This window comes from Vigna umbellata, chromosome 5 (assembly GCF_029865625.1).
Source record: "Vigna umbellata cultivar VRB3 chromosome 5, Vumbellata_1.0, whole genome shotgun sequence".
In the NCBI taxonomy this organism is placed as follows: Eukaryota; Viridiplantae; Streptophyta; class Magnoliopsida; order Fabales; family Fabaceae; genus Vigna; species Vigna umbellata.
In genome coordinates this window covers 42,993,553-43,013,563 of record NC_142169.1, presented here as the reverse complement: position 1 = coordinate 43,013,563, position 20,011 = coordinate 42,993,553, and the positions used below count along the sequence as shown (strand labels likewise).

At 37.6% G+C, this 20,011-nt stretch overlaps 2 protein-coding genes and 1 pseudogene across 2 annotated transcripts; all 3 read right to left on the bottom strand.

The window, feature by feature from the left end:
- Nucleotides 1-12,749: 12,749 nt before the first annotated feature.
- On the bottom strand, nt 12,750-14,122 carry LOC148198402 (uncharacterized). Its single transcript, XM_088114924.1, has 2 exons — nt 13,140-14,122; nt 12,750-13,062 (listed from the first exon to the last, which is right to left on the bottom strand). Exons 1-2 carry the CDS (start codon nt 14,105-14,107, stop codon nt 12,750-12,752), a joined length of 1,281 nt encoding a protein of 426 aa, XP_087971050.1. The 5' UTR covers nt 14,108-14,122.
- A 4-nt stretch (nt 14,123-14,126) lies between these two features.
- On the bottom strand, nt 14,127-15,412 carry LOC148198401 (uncharacterized). Its single transcript, XM_088115789.1, has 2 exons — nt 14,255-15,412; nt 14,127-14,171 (listed from the first exon to the last, which is right to left on the bottom strand). The coding sequence occupies exons 1-2, from the start codon at nt 15,410-15,412 to the stop codon at nt 14,127-14,129; spliced, it is 1,203 nt and encodes a 400-aa protein (XP_087971915.1).
- A 2,926-nt stretch (nt 15,413-18,338) lies between these two features.
- LOC148198400 (uncharacterized) lies at nt 18,339-19,073 on the bottom strand (annotated as a pseudogene).
- Nucleotides 19,074-20,011: the final 938 nt, after the last annotated feature.

Below are 20,011 nucleotides of genomic sequence, written 5' to 3'. Positions count from 1 at the left end.
GCCACATACTTTCCCACCTTTAGATGGTCCCACTCTTGCACCTGAGGAGACTGCTGAAGATCTTGAGGACCAGGCAGGTATAAGCAGTAATTTTGAATCAGGTAGACAATTTTCATCTTCCACCACTTTTCCAATCTTTAGGGAAGTGGAGGAAAACATACCTAATTTTGACTATGCTGTCGATGATTATGCTGTTGATAGGTATGTTGGTGATTGTATTGTTGATGAGTCTGTTTTTAATTCTCCCTCTCTGCATGATGAGAATCAATTTTTGATATCAAATTCGTATGTTTATTCTCCATGCACTGAACATGAATCTGAATCTGTGGTTGATATTGTTTCTGAATTTGAAATTGATTCATGTTCTGAGAGTTTATCTGTTGTTCAGCCTGTTACACTGGGATTGGGTGTTATACCCTTGCATGTCATTTCTTTGGAACCACATTGCACTAACCCTATTGCAGGAGGTACAAATGAATTTGATCAACAAACACCCACAGTGGACAACAAAGGTGGACACTGACAAAAGCTTCAAGATCAATAGGCACCTGCTGAACCCACTCATCAACAATCACTTCTTCTTAGATCCAGCTGTGGAAGACATTTCCCTGCTTGATCAAATATGGAGGATGAAGCAATTTTTCCTCAAAACTTCCTGGCTGGATCCTGTGGTGGAAGACATCTCCCTGAAAGTCCAAAATTGGCAACTGCCACCATGACCAGGGGAGTTTTCTTTCTCTCTTCTCCCCCTTTTCCTACTTTTATTGCACTTGTCCATGATCTGTTGACTGTTATGATTTCTGATCTTATGCTTATGACACATTGAGGACACTGTGTAGTTTAAGTGTGGTCTATTGGGGGAGATTTTTAATTTTCTTCGTTAGTTTTTGTTTTCTTGGTTAAATTTTTTTTCTTTTCTAGGTAGTTTTTGTTTTGTCTTGTATACAGTTTTACATGTTTCTCTTGATTTCTGGACTTTGTTTGGGTTGTAGACTTATCATTTCCTTCACTTGATTGATACTTATTTGTTTGAAATCCTTGCTTTTCTCTGCTTGGAAGATGATTATGATTTTTGAGAGTTGAATTGATTGTGACAGAATTACCCTGTGTGAGATTTGAGCCACTTTATGTTCTTTCTTGTGTGTGATATGTCTCCTGATTGCTTGCACATATGCCTTGGCTTGACTCTTGTTGATAATTCTTGATTGATATGCATGTTTGGAAGTGATAAAGGCACTTTTGTTTTTGAGCCTCTCTAGCCAAATAAGCTTACCTTGTTCTGATTCTTTGAAAACCCTTTTGAGCCTATACTTTCCTCATTTCTTTGTTTTGAAGCTCATACACTAGCTCTAAGTGAAAAACCATGATTACCTTAACCTTAGGAAATTTTGGAGCTTTGGAAGTGTTTTGGGAACAAGTGTGGTCTCCTTAGGGATTTTTATGAGTTGGCTAGTTGGTTCCTCTTCTTGTTTTGTGTTCAGAAATATGATTTATATCTCATCTCTTATAGTTGTGTGCTAAAGAGAGAAAAGAAAAGAGACAGGATGAAAAAAAAATAGAGAAAAATGAGAAAAATAAAAAAAAAAAAAATAATTTTAAAAAAAATATTTTGTGAATAATGGAGTCAAGAAGAGGATTGAATTAGAGGTCTGGGTGTGATTTGACTGTGTTTACACTTGTTCCCCATTGCTCCTCTATTTCTTTTGGTTTGTAGCTTCTCATCCATATTTATCCTACCTTGTCCTTGGCCCCATTTCACCCATAAAAGACCTTTTGATTTGAACATGCATATGTTTTGAGTGTTGATATTAGAGGTTTGCCAAGTCTGTTGTTGTTTGCTTTCTTGAGTGCATTGAGTTGAAATTCTTTACCTTATACACTTGAGAGATACAGTGATAGTGCATCTGTGAGGTTCTGTTGCTTTTGATTCACCTCTTGAGCTGATTGATCATTTTGCCATGTCTTGAATTGATTGGATGATTTCATGAGTATCTGCTTTCTCTGATTCATTCTGTGTTGGAAATGTCTACTTCTTTTCTCTGTCCAGATTTCTTGAGGAGTGTGTAAATTCTGTTTGTTTCCTTGCGAGTCTTTGTTTTCTGTGTGCTAAGTTTGTGTCATACCCTAGATGTCCTTGGAACTGTTCCCTGATCTGCGTCTTGATTTTGCCCAGGAGTGCAAAAGACTAAGTGTGGTCTATTTTGATGAATCAATATTTTGTTCACTTCACTTAGTTTATTATACTAGAATTAATCGGGGAATTGTGCTTAAATGTCTGGTATTTTCCCATTTTTCCTAATTGTGCTTAATTTGATCAGAAATTCTTATTTTAATTAATTTGAATGATTTGAGCTAATTATTTGCATTATTAATTGTAGGGAAAATTTCGGAAATACAATTTGGAACATTTAGAGGCTAAATAGTAATCTGAGGAGGTGTGGATTTAAATTATGGGAGTGCACATGGAGATGGGCTTGGTTGGAGAAGCTAAGAAGTGGTGCTGGAAGAAAAAGAGGCTCACGGCCTGCACCCAACAGAAGCACGAGCGTCCAACACTTCAGCGCACGTCCAGCAGCTTCAGCACACGCCCACGACGAGCGTCCAGCAGATGGCACGCACGTCCTGATTTGGCTTCTCGCGGATAGCACGAGCGTCCAACACTTCAGCGCACGTCCAGCACGTCCGCACACATCCAGCACGAACGTCCAGCAGAGTGGAAGACAGCGCACGTCCGCACACATCCAGGCCGCACGTCCAATAGTTGCGGTCCAGCACACGCCCATTCTTTCACGCTCCCAGCTGATTCGCATCCAGCGCCTTCTTCCATTCAGCAACAGCGAAGCCACATGGGAAGCAGCGGTGCATCCAGTAGAGTCCAGGAGGCATCACGCGTGAAGGTGCTCACGGCCCAGCAAGCAAGACTGAAGCAGCTTCATGCAGTACGGTGGCGAGGAGAATGAAGGTGCAGTGGTCCAGAAGCAAACAGGAGAGAGGAAGCCTACACACTCAGAGAAGGAAATTATTTGTTTATTTGGCAATGGGAATGTTTTTGTCTTCTTCCTTTTTAAAATGAAGCACGTAGAAAGTGGGGTGCAACCTTCCCTTAATTGGATAAAAGTGGAGAACCCCCTCATTCATTATTGGCACGGTCCAGTACAGAAGAAATACTTTAAAAAAATTAATTAAGCATGGGCTGCAACGAAAAGGGGATAAAAGGGGGAGCCTAGCCGCCACCTTGGGGGAGGCATTATTATCTTTCACTGAGAAAAAAAAAGCACTGGAAAGATGGAGGGTTACGGTTAGCGGATTTTTCTTATTTTCACTGGAAGGAATGTAGCAAGGAGAGCTGCCACGTCCGAGCTCCAAGTGTTACGGCTTGGATGAAGAAGACCGTTTAGATTTTTCTTTGGCTGGGAATGTTTAGATTTTGAGGAAAAAGCTTACTTTATTTTTATGTTGCAGATTACACATGCCATTTTCAATATTTTCTTTTCAAGCATTTTGTTTTTATTAAAGTTTTCATTCTAGCATTTTACTGTGCACGTGGCTCTCGGTTTTATTTTTATTCAGAAGGTGATTTACTTGAAAGTGTGGACAGGGATTTCATTTGGTGCAGCACAAGGTGCATTTAATTTGGCTTTAATGGAATGAGTAGTAGATTAGGATAAAGTCTAGATGATGGGACATGTGGTAGCAGGAGGTGTAGCAATGTATTTCTTTTATTTGTTTAAGAATGAAGAGGTAGATTAGGTGAAGCAAAGTAGTGCACGGTCATGGGAATTTATTCCCTTGTCACGGTCAAGTCTAGAAGTTTTATTAATTTTTTAGTTAATCATTGAATGAAAACGGTGCAAGCTGGTGGAACACTGATTGAAGGGAGTAGGTGTGTGGTGTCAAAGTGATAAAGAAGCACGGTGATTCACGGGAGAATGTAGCTTCCAGTGTTGGTATGCACTTGGTGATTGGAGAATGATGGCCCAGCTTGGATGGTGGAAGCGTTTTCAATCAAGTGTACACGCTTCCCTTTGCATTTTTCTTTTAGAAAAACATTTTCTTTGAATTGCCTGTTATTCTCTTTTAGTTCTAAAAAGGTCTATGTTGATGTTTGAATCGGTGGTAATTTTTATTTTACAATTTCCAAGCTTTATTCCAATGTGCATTTAATTTGTTAGCTCAACATTGTCGTTTGAATAGTTTGAATTGTGTCTGGATATTTATATGTTACACTGTTCGGTTTAATGTTTTCATGCATTTTAATGCTTTCACTTATATTCGGTTGTGTTTAATTTTCATTTTTTAATTTCTTCATTTGCATTCACAAACCTTTCACAAACTCCCCCCCACTACGTGTTTGATCTGAGACTGAACCCAAATTGGTCCTTGAGAGACGACCTAGGAGTCACTTCCTAGCACTGTACTGCATTCTTTTATGCACATTCTATTCAAACAAATTCCTTTCTCATAAGCATGAGCAACACTTCCAAACAGTTCAAGATCGAAGGCTTTTGATAGAGCAAAAAGTGGGGTGGATACCATCCTTGGCCCCGCAATTTGAAGTGGAATTGGAAAGAAGAGGATGGGAGAATGTAGCTGCTTACCTTACACCAGCAAACATAGCAGTAGTCAAGGAATTTTACACCAATGCAAGGCCATTTGGCAACACCAATGCAGCTGAAGCTTCGGCCATAGAGGATGATGATGAAGATGATGATTATGAAGATGGTGATGAAGAAGAGGAAGATGACGAGGAGGAGGAGGACATATATGATAGTAGAGGATGATGATAACATTTACTGATGAATGCTATTTGCAGTAGAACAGGATTTTTCTTATCTTTGTCTTGTGAACTTTATGTTGCTTTTGTTTTTAGAATAGGTGTTGATGTACTCAGTTTGAGACTTATATCTGATGCGATGGTTTGATATTGATTTGCGTCTAATGAGTATTGCTTGATGATGCTTTAATATTAATTGATGTTCACAAACTGTGTGAACAGATGCATGATATTATGATTGTGATTATGATGCTAAGCAGGATGTGTATTTGGTGTATGAGGAACATTGAATTAGCTTATATGTGAGGTTTTGAACTCCAGAGTATTTGTTGTGAATGATTGCGATTATTTTGAAAGCATGAATGATTTTGCCCAGGTTTCTATGATTGAACTATTTGCTTGCTTGTGTCATATGATCAAGGCGATTTTTTATTACCCCTTTTCTTAGCTAATGTATGATTTTAGCCCAAATGAAAGAGAGCACGAAGTGTTCTACCCTTTTTGAACCTTAATCCTTAAACAGATTATAAATATCCTTTGTGGAAATCTTTACCTTGAGTTAAGTTGAGAATCATGGTGTGGTATTGATAAAGGTTCAAGTTTCGGGTTGATTGGGAGAATTAAAAAAGAAAGTAATCAAAAGCATTGAGCTAAGTATTGAGCAAGTATAAAAAAGAGAAAAGAAAATAGAATGCAAAGAAAGAAAAGCTCAATGCAAAAAGGGGAAAGTAGGGAATGAGTGAGATTGGTTTGTCTAAAGAGAGATTGTATTTGAATGATAAATTTATGAATGACTCTCTTAACTCAAGGATTTTATGATCTTGAAAAACCAATTTTTCTTATTAGTCCTGCCACGTTACAAGCCATCGAAAGTCCTTGTGATGATACTTGTCTGTGAGTATGTTTGATTATGGTAAATGAAAGGCAATTTTGTTCTGTGACATTGGGATAAGTAGAGTGAAGGAGTGACCTCTATATACACATGTGTGATTGAGTGAAACACTTTGTCTGGTGAGGAATAGTTCCATGAATACATGATTATATCTATGCTTAGTTAATTGATCATTCATGAGAATATCATCTGTTGGATATTATGTGATTATGTGAACACCATCATGAGTGATTTTAATCAAGGCATGTGTGCATCTTCACTTAATTCTATTTTATGAGCTGATTTGAGTAATTACTTGTCTTGGAAGAAAGAGTTTATGAATGTGTTGAACCATTGTATTGATTAGTGGAAGATTGAGTTATATCTTATTTGCTTAAGGACAAGCAAAGTTCTAAGTTTGGGGTTGTGATATTGGTTGAAATACCGTTATTTTTATACTTAATTTTGATATTAAAAACACCCTTTATGACTTAGAAACTAGCTTGAAATCATGCTTTTGCTTAAGTTGTGAGAATAAGAGAGTTGAAGGTGGTATTATTGGTTTTATGCTTGGTTTTCCTTGTTTTGACAGGAATTAAGATGAATTGGATGAAGAAGTTGAAGTAGCAAGGAGTTGGAGTCAGGAAAGGCTAGAAAAGTAGCATATAGAAGAATCGCAGATAGTGCTGAGCGTCATTTTGAGGCGTTGAGCGCCAAGTTCTACTGTCTCACGCTTGAGCGCGAGCGCTGCACGTCAGTTTAGTGCCGCAACCACTGCTGGGCGCCCTTTTGGGACGCTAAGCGCTGACGACGTTGGCTTGGACCTGTTTTATGATATTTTTATGAACTATTTAAGGTTTTGGACGACCTAGAGACTAGATCGTTTGATAGAAAGAGGCGTATAAACACTCGTTTCATCACTCAGAGGCGGATTTTGGATGCGGAAGCTCCGATCTTCAACTTTTAGGGTTTTATCTTTCATTCTTTTCCATATTTTCATCTAGTTTCACCATGTCTATGGTGAACTAAACCTCCATTGTTGTTGGGGAAACGATGTAATCCTTTGAAACTCTCATGTATTGAATTGATTTATATTATAAATGCTTTACTTCATTAATTGTTAGGGTTTTTCCTCTACACTCTATGCATGCTTTGTTTAACTCATTCAATTGCATGATTACTGATGTTGTCGATATCGAAACATATGGGGAAATGTAGAACTGGGAAAATTCTCCCAAAAGCAATATTACCTAGACATAGGGATAGGAGGGTTGGTTGCCTTTAAGCTTTTGTGCGAATGTAATGCATAATTAATTGCTGGGGATACAAGACATTGTGATCTAGTAATTAAGAGTAGGCTTTCTTCATCGAGACATCGAGTTTAAGGTAAATTAGAAAGTGGCACTAACATTAATTAAGAAGATGAATTCATAAATACATGAGAGTGGATAGGATAAGTCGGAAACCCCAACAACATAATCATTCCATATTTTATACACCAATCACCTGTCCATTCTTCAAGTCAATTGATCAACACTTGCATTCATATTTATTTTCTGCATAATAAACACCATGATTTTTTTTACAAGTCTTAATTAATCAAGAAACCACATGAATGTCTAGGCCTTGAGTCTCTTAGGAAACGATACTTGGTCTTACCATTTATTATTACTTGATACGATTTGGTACACTTGCCAGACTGTTAACAGTTAGCATTGGTGGTTGATCCATATAACTGCTTTACCATTGATTGAAGATATATTCCTTTATGTCTTCAATACTCATGTCTTCAATACTTCTGAGGAAGAGGTTTCCTTAACGAGCATTTCCTTTTATACTATGGTAGAAAAATTTCTTTGTCAAAGAATCTGAGCCTGCTTCTTTGACAACTATAAGCCACCCTTTAGGGATAGGAAAGAAATGGCTATTTTTACTACGTTGTCTTAACTTTAGTACATCAAGATCCTTGGAGATCTTTCTGATCTTGATCCAATAGCCCTTGAACCTTTGCCTCGAGTTCTGTTAAGAACTAGCTCACCGAGGTTGGCTCTGATACCAATTGAAGGTGCGGGAAAAACACTAAAAAGGGGGTGTTGAATAGTATTTTTCAACTTTTTCGCGACTTTCAATCTGATCATGATGTACGCCCCACTTGTGGGTTGCTTGTGTTTGGTTAGTAAACGCTTTCACAGTGAGATCGTTTACTCAACCAATTTAGCGCATCCAAGACGAGGTGTAGCAAGTAAACTTGGTGGTATAGGCATGTTATAAGAATGTAAGCTTAGGGGAGATTAACAGACTACATTGTTTATCAATAGACAGAAAAACACACAAGATGTTTTATACTAGTTCACTTGCTAAGGCTACATCCAATTCTCCTCAAGTCAACTTAGAGTGTTCCATTAGATATTTAATGAAGTACAAATGAGTTTAACTCACTCTTGATTTCGTAGTATTATTCACCACTCCTGGTGTCCCTAGACGCTCTTAATGCCTTTAAGACTCGTCTAGTTTAGTTTCCCCCACTTCTGGTTGTATAGTATTATTCACCACTCCTAGTATCCCTAGATGCTCTCAATGCCTTTGAGACTAGTCTAGATTAGTTTCCCCAACTTTTGGTTGTGTAGTATTATTCATCATTCTTGGTATCCCTAATCAACGAATAACCTCAAGTTACCCTGGATCAGTTGAGTATTCTCACCACTCCTAGTACTCAGCTACCTGCCGAGATTTCCTTTAGTATTCGAACCATCCTAGTACTCAGCTACTTGCCAAGATTTCCTTGAGTATTCGCACCACTCCTGGTACTTACAAGTATTTCAGATTATATCTCTATATGAGAGGATTTGAATACAATACAACGCAGCCTAAACACTCGCAGGTGTTTCTCTCATATCTCTTTTTCTCTCGTTTTAAAAGTAAGCACAAAATACAATAAAGTGCAAGAGGTGATAACGGTTGATTTCACCATTATTTGGGATTAAATTTTGATAATAAATTAACCTTTTTTGACTTAAAAACTTGTTTGTTCTCTTGTTTTTAGCTTATTTTGGCGAATAAGAGAGTTGAGGTTATACTTGAAGATTTTATCACTAAATTCCCTTGATTTTGTAGGAAACTGGGATGAATTGGAAGAGGAGTTAAGTTGTCAAGAAGTTGGAACTCAGAAAGGACAAAAAGAGCACCAGAAGAGCAGGCTGCAGAAGGTCGCAGGACGCTTGGGCGCCCTTTTCTGGGGCCCTGGGCACAGATTGTCTCGCAATCACGCTTGGCGCCCTTTTCTGGACCCTCAGCGCTGGACTTCACTATTTCACGCCTGACACTACAAGAAAAGAGTGAATTACATACAACAAAAATCTGTATATAAGACCTAAAATCCATATATAATACTTGGTTATATACGAATTACATACAGACAAAAATCCGTATATAATACTATCGTAGCTAGGTTTATATACGGATAAATCCATATATAACTTATATACGAAAATTATATACGGATATATCCATATATAAAGTATATACGGAAATTATATACGGAATTATCTGTATATAACTTATATACGAAAAAATCCGTATATAACCTATATACGGAAATTACATACGGAATTATCCGTATATAACTTATATACGGATAAATCCGTATATAACCTATATACGGATAAATCCGTATATAACCTATATACGGATAAATCCGTATATAACCTATATACGGATAAATCCGTATATAATGGTTTAAGAAGAGCTAAATAAATACCCTGTATATAGCAGTTCCTCATGCACAATATACAAGCAAACCTAGACATTATAGTGAACATTCACAATTGATATAAGCAAACCTGAACATTATACATTGCACATTAACATATAAATCCAATAAGCTTTTCAGATACACTTAATCCATAAAGGAAACATTGTATATAAATACATAAATATTGTTTACATCAATATAACTGCAAGAATAAACATTAGGTAAGTTCATAAACGGATTATGGTTGTGGTTCTCAATAAGTTTAACAGTAATGAAAATAAGTTCTATAAAATGCCTAATAATGCATATAATCATTTCCATCTTATGGTTGTTCATCTGGTGGTTGCTGGTGTGGTGATTGATGTTCTGGAGGTTGTTGTTCTGGAGGTTGCTCTTCTGGTTGGACATCATTGGGTACTTAATTTTGAACTTAAGGATTTTGAAGGTTTAAAAAGTCTTGTGCAACTGCGGCTACTGAAGGCAGAAGGAATGGCAGGAGGACGCCAATAAAGCCTTCAAACTTTTCAAGCTGCTGACCATATTGTTGTAACTGTGATTTCAGGTTAACAATTTCTTCCGAATTTTGTTGTTGAGTAGTAGAAGATGCTTGTGTCTGTTGGATGTAACTATCAACACAGTCTATCTTGGGAAGTGACATTTCCAATGCCGTATAGGCGTCCCTTGTATTTTTGCACCAGCAGCCTCTAACCAACATCTCTCAGTCTCAGATCTTATTTGAGAAAATTTTGCAACAAATTGTTCCTGCTAAATGGATAAATATTATCATTAAACATGAGGTTTAAAAACCAAAAATTTATAATGTGATAGAGTTAGTACAAACTTACATGGGTCCGCCTAGACCTTTCGTCCACAAATTCCCCTGTTGATTGACGAATATGTGTCTGCTGAAATATTTCATCAACATGCACAAACCGACCAAGCTCCTGTGACTGCAAACAAAATGAGTTGTTAATAAATATTTGTAAAGTTTATGATTACAAATATAAGAAAAAAAATGTACAAGTTACATACCAAACGAATAGCATGCTCATGCACGCTTATAGATCCTCCAGTGTGTAAACAACCACCCTTTTCAGATGTCCGATTCTTCTTTGTCGTTTCACACTTTTGTCTATAAAGTGGCATGTTCCACTTTTCCAAAAGAGCATTCCAAGTATCGTCCCACAGCCAATTAGGTCTCTTTCCTAGAGTTCTAGCTTTTTTATACATCTCTGAGAGTCTATGAGATGCCTTGGTGTGATGATTTTTTTTTACCCTTTCCTCATCTTCAGGCTTCCATGAAACCTTTCTCTGTTATATTAGAAATAATAGGTTTTAATAAGTAAACAAGTTCAAAGTATAACAGGATTGAGATTGAAAAGTGTGTACCTTAAAACGTTCAAAGACATCTCTGGTTGACTTAGGGATTGAGCCCCATGTTAGCCATGGCTCATCAAACTGTTGCTTGATGGCGGCTGTGATTGCCTTCGATGCAGTTTTTGTAGGATAAAACCTAAAACAAAATTAAACTCAAACATTAGAATAATACAACAATGAATTTTCTATATATTAATTGAGTTAATTTTTTTCTTACCCTCCTCTAACGGTTGTAATCATTGGACGACTATTAGAGCATTCTTCCACGTAATTGGCGGCTGAACAGGAATGTGGATCTGCATCCTCTGTACCAGGTGATGGTGCAATATTTCTAGGAGGTGATGGGTTAGAACCAACATTGGGAGAGAGTGAAGCCATTCGATGAGGAGGCACTTGGTATGGAGTGGGTGTCAAGCCAGGCACTTGTATCAGAGGTGGAAGAGATGTACCAATGGAGGTAGGTGTAGATGTAGGAACTTGATGTGGAGTGGGAGTCAAGGCAGGAACAACTAATGGAGGTGGAACAGATCTACTAGTGGAGGTAGAAGTAGGTGTAGTTGGCTGACTGGTTGAATCAATTTCATTATTGAAATGTGTCATCAACTTCACTACATAAGATTTCTTCCCCTTCCCCTTATCAGAATTTCCTGAAGGTGGAATAGGAGGGCCAGAAGCACCTGATGCAATATTCTTGAACATAATATATATTTTTATACAATAGAAGAAAAGAAAATTTAGAAATAGTACAATCAGAGATAAAAATGTGTAACAAGTACTCCAAAAACAATATTATACTCCAAAAACAAACCAAAAACACGAGTAAAAACCAAACACATCAACAACAGATGAAGTCACATTGTTTATGCCTTTCCAATAAAACTCTATTAGTAAATATTTAACAAAAGAGTTACATTGATAAGTCTTAAGATTGTGGACATCATTATAAATGCAACAAAAATAAGGAGGAACACACCCTAACTCTATTCAGTGCTAGAACTATGAAATTCATCTTCATTGTCATCTTCACCCTGTCCCTCTGCATTGTATTCTTCTTATTCCGTTGTATCTTCATCTATTTGCCCTTGAAATGATGAAATATTGTTAGGGTCCACTTCTTCAAGACCAGCTTCTACATCTTGTAAACAGACTACTTCTTCAACTTCAATGACGTCATTAACATGTGACATTTCCTCTACTTGGTATGGCACATCGGCTTCTACATCATTAGAATCAATGCGACCTCTAGGCTTTGTTTTTATCACAACACACCAACCTCGTTTGTCCATGCGTGATGTAGGATATGGTACATAATACAGTTGTTGTACATTATGTGCAATTATAAAAGGATCAAACAACACATATCTTTTATCCATTCGAATATGCACAATGCCATACTTTGAATCCACCCTTGTACCTACTCTCGATGGATCAAACCAATCACAATAAAATAATACAATTTTCTTTTCAATGGTTGCTGAATTGTATTCCAACTCATAGATGTGTTTAATGACACCATAAAAATCATCTTGACCTCCTTTTGTTAGCCCTTTAACATGAACCCCACTATTTATTGTCCTCTTGCCCTGACTCCATGCATGGGTATGAAATTGTATCCATTAGCAAAGAAGGTGTGTCATTCCTTTACACACCTTAAAGGAGCAAGTGATAAATCTCTAAGATGTTGGTTTCTCACACTTAAAGGATCGTTATGAACCTACAACCATTCAAGATATGAAACTATTCAACAATGTAATGATTAAAGAATTAAGGAAGAAATGAATGTGTAAGAATGATAGGAAGTCGTACTTTTTGCCTGAACCACAATGGGAAATTAGCATGTATGTATGTCGAACTGTTTGACTCAGATAGTTGATAGGTATGTAAGAATGAGCTGTCGACATGTACGACGAGATTAGATCAAAGACAATTAATTATATCAAATGAAAGAATTGGGATTTATAATTGATTTTGGAGGCTTACTCAAGGTAAGGTTCCACTTCATTGCAATTGATCAATACATGAACATGAGCTGATCTCAATTCTTCATCACTTAACCAATGTGTTGATTCCCTCCCAGAATGACGGCCAGGTTGGTCAAACACTGATAATGTTGTTGTAAAGCTTTCTATTTGAATGTCTACTTCATTTCTACTGCTTTGTGGTGTTAACATGAAGTTTTTGAAATAGTGGGAACAAAAATGAGTTATTTCTCTGTGCAAGTATGATGCGCAAATAGATCCTTCAACCCTAGCTTTATTCTTTATTGAACGTTTAGCATATCCCATTAACCTACAAATTTGAAACTGATATGGTAGGGTTTTTGAATTATGCCTAGTAAATTGAGCAATAAGATGTCATATTGTCACCTTTCAAATGGGTACATCCACCTATAGTGGACTGGTCCACCAAGTCGTGCCTCATATGGAAGATGGATAGGGAGATGTTCCATAGAATCAAAGAATGAGGGAGGAAATATTCTCTCCATCTTGCACAAAATGATTGGAATGTTTTCTTCCATCTTTCCTAGGTCATCCTTGTTCAATGTAGTAGAACACAAATCTCTAAAGAAATGACTTATCTCTGTAATGGGATTGAGAACATGAGACGGTAAAGAACTAAAGGCTATAGGAAGTAAGTATTCCATAAACACATGGCAGTCATGACTTTTCATCCCAATGAGTTTTCCCCTATTCACATCAACACACCTTGACAAGTTAGAAGAATATCCATCAGGCATCCTAAGAGCTTTTACCCAATGACAAACTTGTTTTGTTTGGTCTGTTGAAAGTGTATAATTTGCTTTTGGCTTATACATGTTTCCATTGCTATGACTTTTTAGCTCCAAATCTTTTCGTCTACAGTACAAACCTATATCCATTCGGGCCTTGTCATTGTCTTTTGTCTTCCCCGCAACATTCATCACAGTATTAAAGATGTTGTCAAAGAATTTTTTTTCAATGTGCATGAAGTCAAGATTATGCCTTAACAAATTATCCTTCCAATAGGGTAGATCCCAAAAGATGCTTTTTTTCGTCCAATTCTGCCACTCACCGTATCCATCAATTCTTGGTGCACCATTTTCAGTTATTTTAGGATAACCATTGATTCTATTCCAAACTTCTGGTCCCGTAAGATATGGTGGTGCGTCATCTATCTCCATTTCCCCCTTCTTGAAAGCATTCCTATTCCTCCTAAAAGCATGGTCATTCGGTAAAAACCTCCGATGGGAGTCAAACCATGAATTTTTTGCCCCATGATATAATCTAAAAGCCTTTGTATGCTCCATGCAATGTGGGCATGCCAGTTTACCATGAGTGCTCCAACCGGACAACATACCATAAGTAGGAAAATCATTAATTGTCCACATTATCATGGCCCTCAAAATAAAGTTTTGTTTCCTTGAAATATCATATGTTATCACACCCGTCCACAACTTCTTCAATTCGTCTATCAAGGGCTCTAAGTACACATCTATGCCAACCTTTGGATTGAATGGCCCAGGAATGAGACATGTCAAGAACATGTAAGGTTTAGACATGCACATTTCTGGAGGAAGATTATAAGGGATGACAATAACTGGCCAACATGAGTATGGTATATTTGATGCCTGTACATATGGGTTAAAACCGTCAGAGCATAAACCGAGTCGTACATTGCGTGGCTCGATACCAAAGTCAGGATATACTCTATCAAAGTGCTTCCAAGCCTCTTCATCGCATGGATGACGCAAAACACCATTCGTCGACATGTTCTGATAGTGCCATGTCATTTGTCCTGCAGTTTGTGTTGAGGCATACATTCTTTGTAGTCTGGGAATTAATGGCAAATAGAACATTGATTTCATAGGAACTTGTTTTGTAGTAGTTGCTCCCGTGTTACGTGGTTGATATCTTGGCTTTCCACAAAATTTGCATTCAAGCAACGCGCCATCATTCTTACCATATTCATTATCATAGAAGAGCATGCAACCATTCACGCAACAATCAATCCTCTGCGATTGTAATCCCAACTTTGATACACACTTTTTTGCATCGTAGTATGTTTTAGGAAAACCTGATTTGATGGGTGTTGCATCCATAACCATTTTTGCAATAAAATCTATGCATTGGTTAGGAATATTCCAATTTGACTTGCAAGCTAATAGTCTGACACACAATGATAATTTCGAGTCGGATCCTCCTCCATACAACGGCTGGTTTGCATCTAACAAAAAATTAAAAAACCTTTGTGTTTCTTCATTCGGAGCCTCTTCAATGTTATTAGAAGTAGATGCTTGGCACGACTCATTTTTCCTAAGAGCATCATGCACCATGTCTTCCATTGTTTGAAATTGGTTAATTTGACCACGTTCCATCTCTACAGCCATCCAACTTTCATGATTTTGTACATCATCTTCTGGCATTCTTTCCCCATGATCCTCCCAAATGAAATAATTAGGCTTGAAATCGTTCTTGTAAAGGTGAACCTTCACAACTCTTTCGTGCAGAATCTTTGTACAATCGCACTTTAAACATGGACATCGAAGACCCCCATCTCTACGATAACGTTCTTGTTCACAAGCTTTAGTTATAAACTCTTCAACACCTAATACAAAAGACTCTTTCAAAGAACCTCTTCCTCTATGACACCTATCGTACATTCATGCACAATTTGGTGGAGCACGATCCTTGTTCTGTACATAAATCGATTACAAAACAATTAGCCAATGCTTAATATACGTCTCTATATTATGACACGTGCCCTATCAAATGGCTTCCTAAAGAATAACCTAAATTAATTTAGGTCCTCTTCTCTCTATCTTACAATGTTTTTCAACATGTCTCTATCTTACTACTTGTTTTGTACATGTAAATCACTATGTACAATATTATTGTTTTATATTAATCACTATGTACAATATTGTTTTAAGCTTTGAATATAGAAGGATATTGGCCAACCTACAACGTTGAGCTAAAACTTTCACTACAACCAAGCATAGTTAAAGAAAAAACAAATTAGGGTAGATAGTGGTTGATGTGTTTAATTGTTTAGCTAAATAATTTTAATTAAAAAATCAACATTTAAAGAACTAAATAACCCTCAAAATATGTTACATACAGTTGCATAAGCATATATTTACAAAAGTACAATTATTTATTGGTTAAGGTCTTACTAGGAGCTTTGGTTGATTGTCAAAATAAGCTTGTTGTATACTGGATTGCAGGTACCAAGTGCAACTACAAAAGAAACAACATCATATATCAATTTAAAATAAGATTGGAGGGAAATGTAAGTGATAATTCTATTTCTGGCGAAACCAACAACATAAACAGACCTGCATAACAGTTTTCAAGCATAAACAGACCTGCATAACAGTTTTCAAGCACATACAGAGTTGCATAATGTGCATCTCAAAGATGCAATCATTGATCAATATCCATAGAACATACATTAATCCATAGAACATCCATTAATCCATAGAACATGTATTTATAGTTAAAAATAAAACAATGTAACATAATGATGTTCTAACATCCAAAGTCACCCAGTTGATCTAACATCGAAATGTTCTAATATCCAAATGTTTCTATAACAAGTAATAAGAAAATGAAACTAATAATGTACATAGTTATCATCAGAATGATCTTCATCATCCTGCTCCTCTATTGATGGCTGGACTACTGTGGGTTGGACTGATGAGGGTTGGACTGATGTGGGTTGCTAAGGGGCAGCGGGTGACGAGGAGGGTCGTGGCTAGGTCGGAGGGATATTTTGTACGTCCTGTGAAGTTTGAGGCAACACTCTCATGACCAGGGCCTTAAAGTTTGTAAACTCTGCTCTCAGATCAGTGATCTCCTGGTCACGTTGCTCCAGTGCCTGCGTGAGGCGGAGAACGACCTCGTCAGGAGCAGTGGTGGAAGAAGAAGGTTGGTGCTTCAGAGTACCTCCTCTCGATGTACTATAGTTTGCAGCAAGTTGTCCTGCACCGTACAGTCAACCCTTTTTCTTGCCACCAACGATCTCGACCCAGCACTGTGTCCTACGTATGTCGTCTTCTGCATTACTGCCATCATTTGGTGTAGGAGTTGACTCATGTTCAGATCTAACCTGTGAAAGTCTCGTAGAAAATTCTTCCTGTTGAAACACTAAAAGCAATGTTAGGGAATGATATAACATGAATGAAAAATTAGTAACAGTAATAATGTTATTTGCTTACATGAGTCTTCCGAGATCTTTCATCAACGAATTGATTAGTGCCCTTCCGAACATAAGTCTGTGCAAAGACCTCATCAACATGGACTGCCCGTCCCAGTGCTTATGCCTGTAACATAATTTAAAATTAGAAGTGTACATATGAAATAGAAAATACATAACTTATATATGAAAGAAAAAGTTAGGGAATGAAATTTTACCATACGATTGGCATGCTCATGAATGGTTATCGACCCTTCAGTATGTAGGGTGCCACCCTTTTCAGATGCTCTGTTTCTCTGCGCCTTGGCACACTTATTGCGAAACTCTACTGTATTCCAATGAGCCAGGAAAGAGTTCCAAATTTGTTCGCCCAGCCAGTAAGGGCGGTCTCCTGCATTGCGGGCAACCCTAAACATTTCTAACAGCCGATGAGATGCTTTCATGTGGAAATTTCTGTGTATCTGTGTTTCATGTTCAGGTTTCCACTGCACCTTCATCTGTAACATTAAACAGAACAAACTTTGATTAATGAACATACTAAAATAAGAGGGACAATTAGTTTAATGGATTGTTCACCTGAAAGCGCTCCCAGAATGGCTTTCTGTCGTCATCAAGTATTGCTCCCCAAGTAGGCCATGGACTTAAAAATTGTTGCTTAATTGAACGTGTGATGGCCTGGGAAGCAACCCTAGATGGAATAAACCTGCATAATAAAAGTCATTTCAATTATAGTAAGGTATAAAGATCAAATTATATGAAGACATTAAAATCTTACCCTTTACCATACGGCTCAATCCATGGTCGATCATGGAGGGGCGGGTCAAGACCTTCACCATCACCACTTGAATCTGGATCAGCAGATGGTGTGACAGTCTCAGAAGGCGGTATACAAGATGAGGAAGGTATAGAAGTGGGGTTAGGGAGAGGAGTGGGGGTAATAACCACAAGGGGGAGGAGTGGAGCTTATAATCACAAGAGGAGGAAGAGGGTCTGCTGCAGGGGTAGTAGAAGGGTGTGCTGCAGGAGTAGGAGAAGGGTGTGCTGCATGGGTAAGAGGCTGTATCGTAGGGGTAGGAGGAGGTCCCACAGATGATGTACTGGTGGCAGCAATGGTAGGTAGTCTAGCACGCACCCTAAGTACATACTTTGGTGCCTGTCGTTGGCTCTTTTTAGGCCTTGCTACCCCCTTTCCTTTATCAGGACATTTTGAACCTTGTCCTGTCATTACTGCATTGAAATGGTTACAAATAAAGGGGAAAAAAGAAATGAATAAGGAAGGATCAATGGTTTTTATAGTCAATGTATAAATAATTGCATACAACTTTTAAGATAGTATTTTAGATAACTCTTTTCAAATGATAGTTCAATTTGCTACAATAGATGTCCAACATTCAATCGTCGTCATCATGATCGTCATCTTCATCTTCTTCTTCTTCATCATCGTCATTATCATCATCTTCTTCTTCTTCTTCGTCGTCATCATGATCATCATCATCTTCTTCTTCTTCTTCTTATTCTTGTTCTTCTTGTTCTTCTTCCTCTTCTTCTTGTTCTTCATCACCTTGTATTGTTGCTTCTATATCATCTCCATCACCATCAAGGTCGACCAATGTGGTTATACGTTCAACTTCAATAATTTCTTGTGGTCTTGACATTTGGTCAAGTTGGTAGGCAACGTCTTCCTCAACCTCATTTGAGTCAATGCGACCTCTAGGCTTGGTTTGTATTGCTACGGCCCAACCACGCTTGTCAATATTGCGGAATGGTCGATATGGCACATAATAAACTTGTCTGACATTAGTTGGTAGAATGAAAGGATCAAACGGTCCATATCTTAATCTCTGGTTGAGTTCGACAATATTATAGCGTGGATCAAATCTAGTACCAACTCTAGAAGGATCAAACCATTCACAATAAAAAAGTACTACTCTATTTGGAGAAGTAGTGTTGTTGTACTCTAGCTCATATATTTTATGAATGATGCCGTAGAAATCATCATAAGAACCCTCTGTTAGGCCCTTGACATACACACCACAATTAGATGTTTTCTTTCCTTTAGACCATTCATGTGTATGGAATTTGTAACCATTGGTGAAGTAAGTGTGCCATTCTTTGACACATCTCATTGGCCAATTCGAGAGATGTCTTAACTCTTGAACTGTGGGAGTTAATGCCTGATTAAAAACCTACAAAGACACTAACAAAATTATAAAAGCAAGAGTCAAATTAACCAATTTCTAAACGTAGGAAAAACTACATACTTGATTTCTAAACCAATGGGGAAACTCAGAGTGTATTCTAGCAGAAGTATTTCCTTCTGCGACTTGCTCAGCAACAAGAAATGAGCTGGTACAAATGAAGTTCATTAGTGTATAACAATTGTGTCGTTGGAAAGATAGCAGATGGATGATGACATACTCAAGGTACGGCTTAACTTCACTGAAATTGATTAAGACATGGACATGAGCAGAATTGAATTCAGCATCAGTTAACCAATCTGTGAATTCTTTCCCCGTGTGATGGCCTGATTGTCGGAAAACTGATAATGCACCTTCACGAGGTTCAACTTTCCATTGCATTTCATTTCTGACATGAGTGGGGGATAACATGAAGTTTTTGAAATAATGTTAACAAAAATACGTTGTCTCTCTGTGCAAGTAAGCTGCACAAATTGAGCCTTCTACTCTAGCTTTATTTTTAAATGAACGTTTGGATTCTCCCATAAACCTTTCAAATGGATACATCCACCTGTACTGCACCGGTCCCCCAAGCCAAGCTTCATATGCTAGATGAATTGGAATATGCTCCATTGAATCAAATAATGCAGGAGGGAATATTCTTTCCAATTTGCAGAGAATAATAGGGATATTTTCATCCATCTTTTTAAGGGAATTCTCCTTTTGTGTCGTGCAACACAAATCTTTAAAGAAGTTACTAATTTCTATCAGTGGATTTAACACGTGTATTTGCAAACAACTGAACGCAAGAGGGATGAAAGTCTCCATGAATACATGACAATCATGACTCTTCAACCCTTGAATAGTACCGTTCTGAACATTGGCAC

Bases quoted from the DNA above. Each gene is read 5' to 3' on its own strand.
- LOC148198402 (XM_088114924.1), bottom strand. From the start codon at position 14,107: ATGTTGTCCGGTTGGAGCACTCATGGTAAACTGGCATGCCCACATTGC. The intron at 13,063-13,139 runs GTGACAATATGA...TCAAATTTGTAG, and splicing joins TGGATGTACCCATTTGAAAG to GTTAATGGGATATGCTAAAC.
- LOC148198401 (XM_088115789.1), bottom strand. From the start codon at position 15,412: ATGTACGATAGGTGTCATAGAGGAAGAGGTTCTTTGAAAGAGTCTTTT. The intron at 14,172-14,254 runs GTTGGCATAGAT...TGATATTTCAAG, and splicing joins CTGGGCCATTCAATCCAAAG to GAAACAAAACTTTATTTTGA.